Here is an 18164-nt window from a genome sequence, read left to right on the forward strand (position 1 = left end):
GAAATGTTATCTGTCACTACTCAGTACTCATTGCCATAATAATAAATGTCATCGAAAAAAATAAACTAACTTGTTCTTGTAGTTTATGTACATTAGTCTCGCGCCGATTTCATAAACCAAAACATAAATATTAATTTATGTTGTAAGTAAGGAGTGAAAATGAGTGGACCGAACGGTATGTTATACGGGGGAGATGAAATAGGTGCGTTAGTTTTCGATCCCGGGCATCATTCTTTGCGAGTTGGTTATGCCCAAGAAGATACTCCGAAAGCTGATATCCCAGCAGTTATAGGCGTTGGACCTGCAACACATATTCCAGAAGCAGAAGAGAAGGTTCCAGATGGAAATGTTACTCAAAGCAGTGAGTGGAAAATACGATATTTCTTAAATTATCATATTTGTGCGTTACCAAGAACTTAGATAAAGAACGTAATTAGTGAAATTAGGTTCTGTTTTATGAGACAGCTCTCGAACAAGCAGGATATATTGAAATAAATTTCTTTGTTCATTATATTGAGCATTACAAAATATTATTTACCGCTGAACACAAGACCTAGCAATAATCTTGTATTGTGAGATTTTAGAGCAAAGAAATATAGTAATTTGGTCTGTCAGTAAAATTTACGAGCCTTTGCTTTGTTTTTATTATTAGATACAAAAAAAGATGAGTTACGCTACTACATTGATGTGACAGAGCTGCACGTACCACGTCCAGGTATGGAAGTGCAGACTTACATGAAAGACGGGCAGGTTGAAAACTGGGACCTCTTTGAGAAAATGCTGGATTATTGTTACTCAAAGGTAATCAATTTAAGTTGTAGAAACTGTGGAACTGTTTTATTTTAGTACATGAGAGATTATTCACTAACGATTAAAGATTTCACATATTAAATTTAAATAGACTAGATATAATAAAATTATAATCATCAATTAATCATTTGAGTAATAACCTAATAAGATAGAACCACAGTAGAACCTCAGTTAGACGAATACTGGCCCGTTGCAGTTGTTTGTCAATTTAGATTTGACATTTTATAAAAAAAAATAATTATTACCTTTTATTGCATATGATTTATTTTAGTTGTTTCATATTTTAATACATTGTACTGTTTTTATGTGAAAAAGTGTTGTTTTTGTTTGTTCTTGTCCAGAAGTACCTTTTGATTATCCAAACTAGTCTTATCATATTAATTATTAACAGAACTAATTAGGGCCACTCAATTAGTTTGGATAATCGAGTTTCTACTGTATATAACATTAATACTACACGAAATACATTGTAATTGCTTAATTAAATACTTTACTTTTACAACATGCAAATAGAAATAATTCTTCTATCTCTTGTTATAACAGAAATAAATTATTATTAATTACGAGTTTATATGCAAAAAACACAGTAAGTTGATGAAATCTATTCACAGGTTATAAGGTCCCCATCAGAGCACCATCCAGCTCTGTTCACGGAGGCCGTGTGGACGACTAGACCTGCTAGAGAGAAGCTAGCCGAGCTCCTGTTTGAAAAGTACCAAGCACCAGCTTTCTTTCTGGTTAAGAATGCAGTATTAGCAGCATTTGCTAATGGGAAGTCCACTGCTCTCGTAGTTGACGCAGGGGCCAGCCAGACGTCTGCCGTACCTGTTATTGACGGGTATGTAAAGAGTATATGTAATATTGATCACTACGTCTGAAATTTGGTTGTGCCTTTCTATCAAGATAAAGGCAGTTTAATTAACAGAAAAAATGTATTTACTTGTCAGATATGCTCTAGTTAGTGCAGCAGTAAGGTCCCCAGTCGGTGGTGATCACCTCGTGGCTCAAGCAAAACACATGCTCAACAATATGCACATACAGATGTTACCCATTTACAGCATACAGGTATGTTTGTTACTCGTTTGCTTAACATTTCGATATATATATGGGGGCCTAAACGACTGTGGAATAAACAAATTTATATCACCATCAATACAATATCCTGGTCAACGGATGACAATGTTTCTACATAAAATACAATATTATTTGCCCTGAAGATGGTATGGAATAAACTCCCTTTCGGGGTCTTCTGTTTTAGGAAACCACATATTAATAGATATCTTATATATAAAAATAAACATTGGTGTAATATCATGTTTGAGTTTAATAGACTCCGACAAAGTATGACACAGTATAATTTTGGGAGGTGTTGGGAACAACCACTTTAACGACCTCCGTGATCGAGTAGTGTGTACACCGGTTTTCATGGGTACGCCACTCCGAGGTCCCGGGTTCGATTCCCGGCCGAGTCGATGTAGAAAAGGTTTACTATATTGTCTTGGGTCTGGGTGTTTGTGGTACCGTCGTTACTTCTGATTTTCCATAACACAAGTGCTTTTTAGCTACTTACATTGGGATCAGAGTAATGTATGTGATGTTGTCCAATATTTATTTATTTACTTTGTAAAACAGTTTTATTTATATGGCATATTACACACAGGACATTTTTTTGCTGGAATTTTCTAGTTACTATATAATGTATTGTATTTAATTTAATTCCAGAGCAAAGAGGTGATCCGGGAGAGGGAAAGAGCTCGGTACACGTTGAAGACTCTACCGGCTGGCCTCACACACACGTGGCAACAGTACATGTTGAAACGGCAGTATGAAGACTTTGTGCACTGCGTCGCTCACGTAATATCGTTTACTTTTATAAATCATATATAGTATATATGTATATTATAAGTAAGACTGCCCACACTGACAGTTTTTATATGTTAATAGCAAAAAGTACTGAGTGGATTTCCGTTTTCACTTATAAATAGATCGTATGTATTATTTATCATAAACTTTTGTAGGGTAACAATTCAGGAATGTTTCGTGCAGTTAACTTGCATTACTATGATATAAAATTTGTTGATTAAGTCGTCAAGTTCTTGTCGACAGAAATTCTTTGACTTCTGTAGGTTCAAAAGTAAAATCTGCATCGACGGAGTCCTATTTGTGCAGATATAATAGCCGCTAGTAGTATTTGGATACTTTACTAAACATTGTATGGTGTAAATTCAATATTTAGGCTACGTGACCTTGAAATTAACATTAATAATGTTTTAATAATAATAATGTTTACCCATAGGTCTCAGAGACGGCATATGACGATCGGTCCGCGGCATCCGTCCCCGGATTGCACTATGAGTTCCCCGGTGGATACCATCAGGACTTCGGTCCTGAACGCTTCAAGCTGTCCGAGTGCCTATTCGAGCAGAGCCTTGGGGCTCCGCATTTAGGTTTGTCAATGTACAACCTGTAAGATATGTAGGACGATGACTATTCTGGTAATTTCTAATAACGACATCCTGTTAAAATTTATCAAATCAAGGGCAAACAAACTTCACAGGAGATATAGAAGTGTACAAGTCAGTATGTAAACATAGGTGCTCTCTATATTCCCAATATATAATCCGTTGGAGCCATTAATCTAACAGACGGTAACCACTCCCACTGCTGGGCAGAATTTATTCACCTGTGGCTTAAAAGGTTATACTGGAATATCTTTAACTTAATCGACGACTTCACAAAGCAGCATACGAAGAAAACATCGGCAGCATGAACAGCCACGTTTACATATTTTTTTACGGTTACGGCAGTGTGCGCGGCGGCCGGCGCGTGCGACGCGGACGCGCGCGCGGCGCTGTGGGGCGCCGTGGTGGCGTGCGGCGGCGGCGCGTGCGCGACTGGCTGGCTCGAGCGCCTCGCCAAGGAGCTGGCCGGCCGCGCGCCCTCCGCGCACCGCCTCAAGGTCACCGCGCCGCCCGCGCCCGCCGAGCGCCGCTTCGCCGCCTGGATCGGTACGCGCCGCCCTACGTACATATATATACGTACACGAGTGTCATTTCAGTGGTTCGGGATGGCAAAATAGAATTATGTTGTACAATGATGTTTCAATCTCTCTCTCTATATTTTTACAATGCCCCCAATCATCCAATTGTTTCCCTTATGACGCTCAATCACTTTTAAAATAAGAAATAGTGTTACACGCCAGTATTCAATGTTATTCCATATAAAATAATATTAACTAAAGTTGTACAAATTATTGATCAATTAATTACAATAATAATTGTAATAATATGTAATAATAATAATAATGTGACATTGTTAATGATATAACTAATTATGATATCCTATGACGTAGCACCGTATTGGAGGCTAGGGCTAGTCTCGTAACACTCGACAACGCGAGTGATGAAAATACTTTTCGTGTCAACAGGTGGATCGATCCTCGCTTCGATCGGCTCGTTTCAACAGATGTGGATATCTTCGCAGGAGTACGACGAGGGTGGCAAGGGGCAGCTGGAGAGGAAGTGTCCCTAGAGACATGTCGATTCATAAATATATAAGATAAATAACAAATATGGACTTACATTTTTTAGTTTTGTGAATACAACTTCTACTTTTATACGAGTAAATGTTTCCGTCAGATCGATTTATTTGTTTTGTATTACGACTTTGAACTGTAAAATACACGTATGAATGATTGTGAGTGATAAATAAATAGTTGTAAGTATTTCTGCCTTTTGTTTATTTGAGACTATCAGAGATCCATCTGTTCGTACGAGAGAAGTACAATGTCTAAAGGACTCGATACTATCGTAATTGAAAACCAATATAAGTATCTACCGAATGATAATAAGAAAGCAAGTATAACAAAGAAAGTTGTCAAATTGTCTTGTATCTGATCCAGTTTAAATTCTTATATTCTTATCCAGATTTTTTTATAGGTACAACGATAATTTGAACCTTCTTTCAATGCCTTCTTTCTTGACATGCCGACATATTCACTTATACAGTATTTTGTTTTTTGTTACTGGTTGTGCTATGCGCTAGCATATTCCAATCGAGGAATAAAATTAAAAAAAATGGATTTACATATATCATACAATTTGGTAATAACTCAGCTATATTGTATTCTACTAACTGTTCTTTTTTAATACAATATATTTATTTATAATACAACATTATTCCACCCAACTACTTATATCCACTTTGCTTCCAAATTTTGCTTAGAATATTCCTATAAAATTTTATTCGACGCCATTTTGACATTGAAATTTAGGAAGATAAATGCAAGAGCATCTTATGTCACTATGTTCCTAAAAATCGTTTGGCCATATAGTATATAAAAAAACCTATATATGTCATTTTTTTTTACACTTGTAAAAAATATACTTCTTAACTAATTTATTTTACGGAAATTCATTTATTTTCGTTGAATATAATAAATAAAACAAGATTTTTTTATTGCTTAAATTTTATTAAATATTAGGCAAAGGCACTGTAACATCGGATCGGTATATAATACTGTTACCATTCATAAGATCTCGTAACTTGTGGTATTGAAGAGCGAAAATGCAACAATTTAAAAATACGAACGTACAGTACAGTAATTACAACAACAAAATAATGACCAAATGAAAAAAACTTTAATTTAAAAAATAAATATACAATTTGATAATCTCGCTCTTAATTAAGCCGTTCAATTGTGATGTATTAAAAATGCTTACAATTACAACAAATTATATACTGAGACAAAACACTGCCCCTACAAAGTGGCTTATAAAATGAGATTTAACAATCAATAGGGCAGAGTAGTCTTAAGTAAATAAAATAATAAATAGAGAGTGTCTAATCTAACCGTGCAACACTTGTAATTAACAATAAGTATCAAAGTCTGATTCAGTCGTACACAACATCTAAATATTTAACAGGACTAAAATCTGGCAACACAACTTCTGTGACCGAGCTTTATTGCTATTCCATGGTTTCAAAATACAATAGTTCCGCCAATCTCAATGTTAGTAACAATAAATAACCAGTTTATATAGTAATAAACGCGGGAGACATTGAAACATTACAGAAGAGCATTTACAAAGACATTGATTTAAAAGTTAAATATAAGTTGTACTAGTGTCCGCTCAAAAGTCGATTTCAAATCACGATAATATTTTAAGAAATCATATTTCGAACAAATCTTTATTTACTGCTGTTTCTTTTTTTTTTTTTAATTTGTTAGTTCTAAAGTTTGTCAAGATTTACCAAATAAGAAAAATAATAAGGAATAGGCAACGTTTTATCTTTGCCTTGCCTTTTCTTATTTTAAGAGTGGAATATTTATTTCAGTCCTATCAAGTTATTTTAGTTTAGACATCATGTACAACATAATCAACATTCATGTTATTAAAACAAGCTATAATATAAAAGGACAATATATCATTACAAACGTAGAACAATAACAGTTTTGTAATGACTTATCATTTGTTTATAAATTAATTATAATTATAACATGCTGTTTAATATGCTGTGCGTTAAATTAAACTTTAATTAATTTATTTTATAGAATTTAATAATAAAAAGGTACTATAAGCCAATACCTTCATAATAAACTTTTTCAAACGGTTATTTTATCCGATCTGAATATAAAAATCCCACTTTTCAGTGTCATAAAAAATTAAATAGTTTCGAGAAATTAAATATAAACTATCTATTTAAATAATCCACCAAACATCATTGGGACGCAGTGGTGGAATTAGCTTTAAACCTGAAGGAGGCCTTGGTACAATTACAAGTAGAACATTTTCTTACTCGATATTAAAAAAAAATTACAGAAACGGATTTGTTCTATGGCTGTAACGATATGATAACTTGAATGCTCGAGAACTTACGCCCTATTTTATTTTTTTTAACCATTCATAATATTATTTTGCAATAATTTAAAATAAACATCACAAGATAAATTGACGTTTCGATTAAAAATTGGCGGCAAAAACAATTACAACAGATTAAAAAAGAACGAGTAATTTGTATAGTAGATTAATAAAAAAAAAAAATAAGACCTAAGTTCCCGGTAAAAACGGAATGTGAATAAAAAATGTGTGCCTAAAATATTTATTATGCATTGATCGCATTTTTAGAAATATTAAAGTATGTAATTATAAAAATTTATTTCTACAAAAATATATATAAAAATATGGTATAACACCATAAAGTTTATATTTAAATGTAAAATTATTTACAATGTGTAAAGTATATTGCGACCTGCTGTGTGACCAGGTACAAAAATTATCGTAAAATATTGTTCGAAGGCTTTATCATACATATTTTTGGGATTTATGCAAAAAAAAAAAAATCCCAGAAATATACATTTTTTTTATAACTAGAAAAAACATTTTGCATTACAAATTGTTTAAAATAATTTATTAAGTAGCCAATTAAACATAAAATAATCTCTCAAAATGTTGCCATAAAATAAAAATACAAATATTTTTTTATTATTTTTTTTGGAATGATTTTAAAATGCAATTATAAATATTGGACACATAACATACATTATCTGTTTACTATGAAGCGCATAAATTAATGAATTTAATTTACAAATACGAGCAGTTTTGGAACGTACAGTGCAATGGAATTTTAAAAACGGAATTTGCTTCTTGCGCCTTCTTAATCATATATTTAAAAATTATTATCGAGTAATAATTCAAGAAAAATTAGGCGCCAAAAATGACATAATTTTCAATGTACATTATTTAAAAAGCGTATTTCTTGTATAAGTTACAAATTTTATATAATATATATAATAAGTATGTATGATTATGTGGCGAGTGTCGAATACGACAGTGGCATTATATATAAATAAATATTATATGTTTCGTAATATACTATTCTATAGCGGTTTATTGTCTATCAATGGTGTTAGTGGCATTTTAATATAGGTTCATTTTATTAGTATTAATGGCGTATGTCAGTGTATCACATGTGTATAATTTATTCCAACGGCAGGACGAGTAATGATAAACAAACTTTAGAATTAAATATTTCATGCGATTTCGTAATAATCTTCTATATTATGCAATACAAACAGTTTACGGATCCATAAAGAATATCATAGATTATATTAGATCTCGACCAACGACATCATGTCAATTCAAGGTCAAATTTATTTGTTTATCTTCAATCCCCCTGCCATCGGAATAGACTATCGTGTCTGTCTGTCATTGTATATTTTATATGAAATATAGTGACTTGTATCTTGTAACTTGTGTGGTGTGGTGTATCGTGAATGACTCGTGTGGCTGTATGTGTCGGGTCGGGTCTCAGCGCGGACGGGCGTCGGTGGCGAGCTCCACGTAGTTGGCGGGCAGCATGCCGGTGCGGCCGGTGCGGAGGACCTGCCCCGTCATCCAGCCCTCGTCGATGGAGGTCACGTTCGATATGTAGTCGCCTTCGCGGAATGATACCTGGTGATTGGACGTATATTAAATTTTAATATTAAAAATCCTCAACTCATTGAGTTCCTAATATTGATGCTTAAATCAAATCAAATGTATTCTATTCAAGTAAACTTCACAATGAAGCTTTTTTGAATCGTCAATATTTAAACACTACCACCGTTTCGGAAAGCAGCATCCAGCGAGAAGAAACGAAAAGAAACTCGCATAGTTTCTCTTTTCAAACAAACAGATTTACAATGCTGTTATTCATAAATAGTGTTCAATCAGTCCTGTGATGGAACCCAAGCCGTTTTTTTTCTAAAAAGTATTCCTTTAATAAGATTTTTTGATTAGATTAATCCTCAAAAACTTTTTATTTTTGTTGAACGATAAATTGATATCATAAAACTTGAAAATTAAAATGGTTGTATAGTATAATACGTTTGCTTTATTAATGAGAAAATATTTTAAAAAAATGAGTTTATGAATATATAATAAAATACAGATAATAAAATCTTACTTCATCACTGTCGTTCGCTTCATAGTCGTACATGGCGATGTAAACTCTCTGAAACGAATTAAAATAATTTTTATTTTTTTAGCATTAGCAGCCTGTAAATTTTCCAACTGCTGGGCTAAAGGCCTCCTCTCCCTTTGAGGAGAAGGTTTGGAGCATATTCCACCACGCTGCTCCAATGCGGGTTGGTTGAAATTAGACACATGCAGGTTTCCTCACGATGTTTTCCTTCACCACCGAGCACGAGATGAATTATAAACACAAATTAAGCACATGAAAATTCAGTGGTGCCTGCCTGGGTTTGAACCCGAAATCATCAGTTAAGATGCACGCGTTCTAACCACTGGGCCATCTCGGCTCACATTAAAATAATATTTACTATTAATTATTACTTCAGATTGACGATCGAATACTGATTGGTTATTTTTACTCCAACACTGAGCTGCTCATTGGTCTAATAGTTTTAACGTATATAACACTATTGGCAGTATTATCGCTCCGACAGCACGTAAAGCCGTTAGGGCATGACCTATAGAGTCGCGTCTGTTTATTTTTTTTTATTTAATATAGCTTTGCCGTCAGTTGGTGTCACACCACTCACCCTTTAAACCGGAATGAAAGCTTAATTTTGGTGTTTGGTGATAGAATATTATTGTCCGCTCGACAGTTGAAGAGTCTCTTTTAGGACTACTACCATGACAAACGAGGAGTTCTCCAATATGTTATTCCCAGTATTGATTTTTATAATCTTGATAGCCTTTCACGTAAGCGGCGATTGGTCGGAATTTACCTGATTGTGGTGGTTGGAAGCGCGATGGTTCTGCTGTTCGTTGGCAAGTGGGTCGAGGTCGGTGACGCGACCGATGTGTCGGCTGCTCTGCTGTTGCTGCTGTTGCTGTTGCTGTTGCAGAACTTGATGCGCACCTGACACATATACGTAGACCAAATAAAATTAACTTCTCGGTAAAGGTGGAGACGTGTGTTCCGATATTGTCTCTTTAAGTATCATTGTACATTCAACTCTAGGTTACGTCTTTTAGATGGCATTTTTAAAGTAATGTACCACAAGTGGGCCAACGCCTCCTCTGCATTTTGAGGCGGTTTTAGCTTACCACCACGCGCTCCAGTGCGGGTTGGTGGATACACGTTAAAGATTCTCATTCACCACATGCAGGTTTCCTCACGATGTTTCCTGATGTAACAGCTCATGAAAATTCTGTGGTGGTTACCGGGTGAACAGGATCATCGTTTTAAATTAATGTCTAACCACCGGGCCATCAAAGTTCCACCGTAGACATTTAATTTATTAATAAATAAGTACAAGTTATACTTTTTGTAAATATTGGCAAGGCAAATGAACGGCATCCAAACAGGCGGCATTTAAAACATCGCCATTGATTTTATGTCCCTGTGCCTGTATTGCCTCACGAACATTTAGAAGTTGCTAATGTATATAATTAAAAACAGTATAACTGTTCACTCTTTTCCTGGTTCTACTCGATAGAATTTACAAACGTAAATCGTAGTGGAATTATATAACTCAATCCTGAAAAATGACTTACCTGCTCTAGAAAAGCATAGTCATAATTTGAGTTTATAGTTGAATGCGAAAAATATCCAAACATTGAAGTAAAATATACACACAAGAGGAAGAAGGTAGAAGTAAAAATTTTGAATAATACAGAAAACACAAAAAAAAAATATTGAATGTGTGGAGATAAAGTTGTGTGTATGAATTACTAGTTTCCACCCTAGTGTGAATTGAGCAACAAACATCCATCCATACAAACTTTTGCATTTACAATATTTGTATGATAGTCACATCTTGTGGAAGTCATGTGGAGGGGTTTTGAGCTTATCACACCAAGCAGCTACAATTCAGGTTGGTGCATACTCTTGTATCAGAATTTCATTCCCAAGCAGGTTTCCTGAAGCTTTCTTTCGCTAACGAGCACGAAATGTATTATAAACAGAAATTAATCACTTGAAAACATTGCCGTTTTCACAAACAGTTAAGATTCACACGTTCTTAACCTTGTCTGTGCGTCTCCATGTATGTGTATGAATACGTATAAACATATATAATATAAACAAAACAAAAAAAAACCAACACCAAACAAATAAGGCAGGAAAACATTAAAAAATAAATAAACTTATAAGTGTATATTTTATATATTGCAACATTTAACAAACTTCCGATGTGACAAAGCGTTCCCTATCCAGTACGGCTCTTCGGCAATAAGTCGAAACTCGATCACGAAATGCGTCAGTGACTACAATAATTGATATTTACAGTAAGTTTACACCCTTTCATGATAGTATCGAGCATCGAGTGACAGATTCGTTTGTAAATACATACGAAAAGTGTGAGAAAGAGAAAGCAGTCGTGCGTCCAGTCGTAGAAAAAGGAGACAGGTGTTGGCGAAGACTTTGTCTCTGTCTAGAGATGTGTCAATTTTGACAGGTTATTGATGTGACTATTCTCTATATGGGTGATAACGTTATTTTTTCCAGTAAAGCGAGACGACCAAATCGACTACATAATAGTAATTGGTAATTGTTGTAAAATTTGCTTTGAATTGTTGAAAACATTTATTATTGAATTAAAGCATTATACAACTTTGGCAAAGCAAATTTAACGTTGTAAATCGTTTTGCATATGTTTTGTCAAAATTATGCGAATGGTTTAAAAGGATTTTTTTTAATCTTTCCTCTTCAAAAAGACAAAGGCAATGTACAATACAGCTCAAATTAATATCGAACACGTCGTAATTACTAGATCATCATACGCAATATAAAGTCTTACATATATTTATTAAAATTTTACGTTCCTTTTTTCACATCAATATTACTACAAAATTCGAATATGATTAAAATATAACAACATCCATTTGGTCATCGGCTTTCTAGAAATCAATTTAAAAAAAAAGACTACAACTGTTCTACAACTTAAAATACGGCAATACCTAAATACGTACCTCGCTTCCCTTCGTTGGAACTGTTATAAATCAAAGTAGCGGACGCCCTCTGCGTGTTCGGAGGCTGTCTCGGACCATCACTTAGAGGATCATAATCTTGAATCCTACCAATCTTCTGGTTACCGTAATTCTGGTTACCGTGATACTGATTTGCATTTTGCGGGTAGTTCTCGTATTTTGGTTGCGAATAATATTCGTCTTGGCGATACTCCGGTTGGTATTGACGATGAGACTGCGCTACGGGTGTCTGGTAGTGGTTCTTCGGTGGCAGATTCGGCGGTGGTAAGTTCGGAGGTAGCATTTCAGTGGCGTAATTTTCTATTTGTTGGTGGTAGTTATCGTTGGTGGCTACGTCTAGCGCAAGCAGACACGTTAATGGATGATGTATTAACACTCAATGTTGACCAAGAAATATTTAATGCGTATAGATATTGATTACCTATAAATATATAGTAATTTGACTACATCGTCAGTTTGGCTAGCATATAAGGCCGCAACCCCAAAGTCCTGAGTTCCAATTTTAGGTCGGGCTTTTAAAAAGTTATTTGGTGTCAAGAAATCTAAGCGGCAGTCCAATGTTTAGAATTAGAGGCATTACTAACTTACTACCTACTTCCGTAACAAGATAAGTACGTAACGCTGCCTTGTCCGACACCTAAACTCTCTTCGAGAGTGTTGTAATGCTGTCACATCAGATGAGGGTCAGGAAATAGATAGAACACTTGTCTTGCCTTCAGAATGAGTATAGCCGATGTGACCGAAATCAACGAAACATAATAGGGTATTCTACTATGTTTGAAAAAGTACTATAAGTTCTACTAAGTTTTTCTAATAAAAAGCCACAAAAGAATATCATTCGGCAAAATAAACACGTTTTCTCGCCATTAAATTATATTTTAAGCCTTTTTTAGTCCCGCAAAAACGCTGTTAATATTTTGGTGACGTAATATTAGTAAAAACAACAGTTGCGTACGACCGGCACTCATTCAACGTTAACAGTTATAAATATTTGTTGTTTTTTAGGAAAATAATGAACTACAATCGTTATTGGTGGTGTGTAGTGTCTATTTGTCCAAAAAGTTCCAGAAAAGTTGTTTATCAAAGTACCAGATGATATTGAAATGATAGTTTTTGCCTATATGACGTCACACCATGGCGGCTCGTGTTTTAGGTCACGTGATATATAGACTAAAAAGTACGATTTTTTATTTTAATATAATAAAACAATAATGCGCTTTTATGATTTAAAAATTAGAATATTTAAGTATATTTCTACTTTACATATTTTAAGTTTAACATATTTCATTATTTATTTTTCACAAACGAAAGTACTCTATTCTAATCATCACGGTTAAAATATTCTTATCTTAAAAACAAAAAATGGTATTTTTAATGAGATCCATCTATTGAGCATGGTTATAACCTTTATGATTCTATCTAATTACCTCTATGATTTAAACAGCACCTATAAACGGTAGCATTGTTTTGAAAATCTGGAAATTGTCTGACAATTTCCAACCTCTATGCCCAAAAAATCAGAAAATTCTCATTGCCCTGACACGGAATTTAAAGCCATAACATCGGGGCCTGTAGTTTTATAAGCTAGCCATTAGAACAAAGAGGTCTACGATCAACGTCACAAGAACTCCAGCTAAATATAATAATCACGGCATTATTGCGTTGTAATATTTCTTGGTCAGACATTAGATGATCAACACAAAACAATGATTCAATATTAGCCATTAGTCATATTCAATGGCGGTGAGTCCCACGACCAAGAACACAATGGAATTGTGCAAAAATGATGAGAGTCTGTGTCACAACAATTAATTAATTAATTAACACACGAGAAAAAACAGTTGCCATATATTTAAAGTGTCACATCACGTCGACATGTTGCATGTTCGACGGAATTGCACATGTGCAACATAAATGCCAAGGGATTTCTTTAGCTGTGCTAATTGTACATGTGATTTTGAAATTTGGAATGTATTTTTCTTTTATTCATTTTGAGTTTTGGCAACATTGTGGTGATATAATGTGTACTGGCAACCACGAAGTGAAATTACAACATATAAAAAACCATAACCAAGCGACTTGTGTATGTTTCGTGGACTTACCAACGATTTCTCCGTTCTCGTTTATCTGCCTCTGTTTCTCCATCTGTGCCTTTTTCTCCAAATCCCCGTGGTACGCGACATTGCTTATTATTTTTGTGTTCGCCTTGATTCTGAGGGTTTCTGGATCATCTGCTACCTGAAGCAAGGAAATTTGACGGATATGAGCAAGAGAGCGTGTAAAGTATTATATATGGAAGACTTGACTTAAATATGGAAATAAGTCATCTTTGCCATAAACTTTTTGTCATTATTAGAGACATTAAAGCCCCACAGCTGGGCAAAAACCTTCTCTTCTTTTAAAGAAAAGGGTCTGCTTTTTTTCACTACACTGCTCTAAAGCAAGTCGATTAAATAGGCATACACATATATGACAGAATTTCAATTAGTCACTTCATGAACCAAAAATGATACATTTTCCAATTTAAAATTTACATTTTTAAGCACAATTTAGGTTATATGTCATCTATCTTATCTCATCTTCTTGCTGATAATTAAATGTACGTTCTGTTCTGCAAGAACTCGCCGCGTATTTTACTCGTCAAACATCACATAGTAAATATTTTTTTTAATGATTATTCAAGCTCCAATGACATCGCGTCAATTTGATTTCAAATGTTGTTTATTTGGGTTTTGTCCTGTTATGGTTGGAAAAAATCATATATCTATATTTTTAATAGTCGTTCAAGTAATTGTTACCTGTGTGAACTTCCCCTTACTCTTCTCGAAGTCGGCGTGGTACTTGACGTTGCTCTGTAATTTTGTGTTCTCAGCTATCCGCTTCAGTTCCGGCGTTTCTGCCATCGTTGTGTGCTTCGCTTTTGGCACGTGTCTGTAAGTTAACATACCGTGATTTAACAACGTGATTAGAAAAAACCTTTTTTTTCGGCTAGAAAATTAAGTTCTCGGCTATTCTTTACTAATATATATATACATATATATATAATAAAATATAATATAAATGTATTATATTAGGTCCTTACATATGAAATTAGCGTTTTGTCGTACTGACCACTTTGATCTGAAATATCTTCTCTTTGGTTAAGATTAAGATAAGGTTTGGTTTGGTTCATTTTGCTGATACATTTGAGTTACTTTTTTGGTTTCTGGAAATTTCAACCTTCAGAACCAACCCCGTGAACGGCCGGAGACCAAAGCGAAAAATTAAGAATTAAAGGCTATTGTGGAAGCAGATCGAAATTTGGCGCGTAAAAACAACCACTAGTCTGGTCGTGCTCGGTCGTGGTCGTGGTCGTGTCGTTACTAAGAATGTCATGAGCGAAAACCCCAACAACAGTTTATTGGGGCTTTCCGACTCGAGGTTCGAACTTATGATTCAAAGATCTGCAGCTTTTTGACTGTTTTATAATAAATACTATAAATATAGTAAATTTCTTTCGCAGCTAAGAATTGTTTTAGACGTATATGTACTATCGAACTGTTCGATAAATCATGTTTAAACTCTCTGTACATTAACATACTACGACAAAAGATATTTCTTCGTTGAGCAGGTAGTGGGTTAGTCGAGCACAGTGAACGTAAAACCGTTGTACTGGTATACTGTGCTCAAAGTGATATCGCTTTAATATTGCCAATAAACCTTATGCGTAATTTAACGCGCTATAATCCTTTGATGTTTCTAAAACACCGCCGGCCAAGATAAAGTCTAATGGCTGATACTATTAGTCGTTAGCAAATAAACACCGTTCGCCGAGTCTACTTAGTAATATTATTAACGCGACATTGTAGGTTATGACGCAGATGTAGCAGTAGCATAACAAAGAAACACATTCTAACTGCGTCTATAGTGATCACAGTTGAAGGGGAAACGAATGAGAGCATTCTTAAAGAAAGTTCAAATTAAAATAAAGCTGAATACACATTGTTGATATACGATTTATAAAAATTTGATCTAATAATATTCTATTTATTTAAATTTGTTTCCGCTGGGAGGACTTTGGGTGTGTGGGTGTGTGTGACAAAATTTAACCCACTGACCATTATACCTTCCAAAATATTAAAAAAAAAAAAAACAAGGGATAAGGGTTTGAAACAATTTTTAATTAAATATAAACGACATAAGAGAGCGTTACTTGCAATCACGGCAAACAGTCACCAGTTCCCCCCCAAGCTACATCAATGGATACAAATCAAAAATACCTATATTAATAATAGAAAAAGTTATTAATAAAACAAATAGTAAACAAAGTTTCACTACCGGAACAAACATGACCCACATAAAACAAAGACAAAGTCATGACATAATGTGCCATAATCGTACGGAAACAGAACATTAATGACATACGTTTGTATGTACTATGCATAACAATCAATTTTGTAAAACGCGCCAAATGAAATTCGACTTTAATCACACTGCAATAAAGAACATTTTCGTACGAACTTTGACGATAATGATTTGACAATTTGAAATGACCGATTTTATTCGGTAATTTCAATGCTCAAGTATAATTTCTATTGTAACTAATGAACCGTACTTCCTCTGTATAAGACCTATTTTGGAATAGCAAATTATGTTATAATCGAATTAAATTTTTGAGACTTTATAACCAAAATATAAGGTTCAAATTCGTATCGCTCGTTGAAATAGAATCATTCGGTACGATTTGGAGGATTAGGATTATGAACTCAATACATAAATTGATATGGTTTAAAATCGCGTAACTCAGATAGGTTAAGACATTGACAACGGATGTCGGATTGTGTAAGAGTTTTTATTGGTCACCGCTTTCATTTTTATTGCATACATGTGATTGTTACTAAGCGCAATTATTTGTGCACTTATTATGAATATAAAATGAATTATGTTTAAAATTCCTCTGTTGCCAAATTTACAAAAAAATGTTCTGGAACGCTTGTGTGCGAAAGTTGATACAATTAGTGAATTTATGATTGATACCACACATTGGAAATAAAACGATCGCCTCCTGGCTATTTCTATTCATATTAAATTGTGTAAATAATAAAATAGACAACAAAAAAAAAAAGAGACCCGCTGAGTTTCTTTCGCCGGTTCTTCTCAGGCCAGGGTGTTTTCTTTTCCGAACCGGTGGTAGTGTTTAATTTGAGTGTAATGCTTCTATATCGAATAAAGGAATTTGAGTTTGAGTTTAATAGTTTAAGGACTATGCTACGAGACGATATGACCCAGTAGGTAGCATACGTCGAACTTAAACGACAATTTAAATCTGGCACCACTGTGATTGTGACTGTAGCTTTACATTTAATGTAAGCTAAATACTGTAGCATGATTCAAAGTGCTTTCATGATCCTACTCGAATAAAGTATATTTTGATTTAATTTACTTATATTTATTTAGAATTAATATCGCGCCTAGTTGTTAAGGATACGAGTCTGTTATTTATTGAAATGGAAAAAATACTGTTATAAGTTGTTCAAGTGTATAACTTGACAAATTATTACGTTTTAAAAATAAATACACGTCTTCTTATATTGTAACGAAAACATATTTGATTATAAGAATATCATTCGAGACAAAAAGTACCTACTGAGTTTACTGTATCTCGTTCGTAGAATCCAAACTCTAAGCCGTCGGTACCTCTACTTTTATCCTCTAAGAGTCTTTATAAAATATTATGTTTTGATTTTCACTGAAGGAAAATATCGCGAGGAAACCTGCATGTGTCTGGCAGGCCAACCATTACCGGATGAGCGTGTTGTGACCGCGATTGTACAGCTTTATAGGGAATTCACTTTCTCCGTCTAAATCATTTGGTATGGACGGAGCGTTACTGAATGATCACACTATCCATTACATGCGCCATAAACTTTGGACCGTACATCATGACAACATAATTTATATCTGTGATATAATATAAAATAAAGCCAAAAATAAATAAAAGGACATTTTTTTTAAATATAAAATAGGCAGGTGGACAACCTTACAAGTCCATCCCTTACCAACTTTGGGACTAAGAAGTTATGTCCATTGTACATTGGCTCACACACCCTCAGAATGTATTATTGTTTGGCGTTAGAATATGTGATGTATGTGTACCTTGGTGGTAGAGCTTTGTGCAAGTCCGCCTGGGTAGGTACCACCCACTCCTCAAATATTCTACAGCCAAATCACTGTATTGTTGTGTTCCGGTTTGAAGGGTGAGTGAGACAGTATAACTACAGGCACAAGAGACATGACATCTCAGTTTCCAAGGTTGGTGGCGAATTGGCGATGAAAAGAATGGTTAATATTTCTTACAGCGCCATTATCTATGGGTGATGGTGACTTACATCATCAGGTGGTCCATTTGCTCGTCCGCCAACCTATATCAGACAG

The 18164-nt window shown here is 34.4% G+C and overlaps 2 protein-coding genes across 3 annotated transcripts in view; one reads left to right on the forward strand and one right to left on the reverse strand.

Annotated features, from left to right (window-relative positions):
* The first annotated feature begins 37 nt into the window (after positions 1 to 37).
* Positions 38 to 4534, forward strand: LOC125074205 (actin-like protein 6A). The gene is made up of 8 exons (XM_047685458.1): positions 38 to 361; positions 653 to 801; positions 1422 to 1648; positions 1758 to 1875; positions 2533 to 2664; positions 3107 to 3257; positions 3618 to 3818; positions 4238 to 4534. The coding sequence occupies exons 1-8, from the start codon at positions 160 to 162 to the stop codon at positions 4339 to 4341; spliced, it is 1284 nt and encodes a 427-aa protein (XP_047541414.1). The 5' UTR covers positions 38 to 159; the 3' UTR covers positions 4342 to 4534.
* A 2750-nt stretch (positions 4535 to 7284) lies between these two features.
* The window catches only part of LOC125074229 (LIM and SH3 domain protein Lasp), a 37835-nt gene continuing 26955 nt past the window's right edge, over positions 7285 to 18164 (reverse strand). Inside the window, exons 3-8 of one of the 2 annotated variants that reach the window (XM_047685503.1) lie at positions 14549 to 14681; positions 13853 to 13988; positions 11733 to 12086; positions 9545 to 9678; positions 8758 to 8805; positions 7286 to 8264 (exon numbers count right to left, since the gene is read on the reverse strand). In XM_047685503.1, the coding sequence (XP_047541459.1) occupies positions 8121 to 8264; positions 8758 to 8805; positions 9545 to 9678; positions 11733 to 12086; positions 13853 to 13988; positions 14549 to 14681 (949 nt within the window). In that variant the 3' untranslated portion in view covers positions 7286 to 8120. Of the gene's footprint in view, positions 8265 to 8757; positions 8806 to 9544; positions 9679 to 11732; positions 12087 to 13852; positions 13989 to 14548; positions 14682 to 18164 lie in introns of both variants that reach the window. The other variant, XM_047685504.1, reaches the window with a different exon arrangement.

The sequence above is a fragment of the Vanessa atalanta genome, chromosome 27 (genome assembly GCF_905147765.1).
Source record: "Vanessa atalanta chromosome 27, ilVanAtal1.2, whole genome shotgun sequence".
NCBI classification, from domain to species: Eukaryota; Metazoa; Arthropoda; class Insecta; order Lepidoptera; family Nymphalidae; genus Vanessa; species Vanessa atalanta.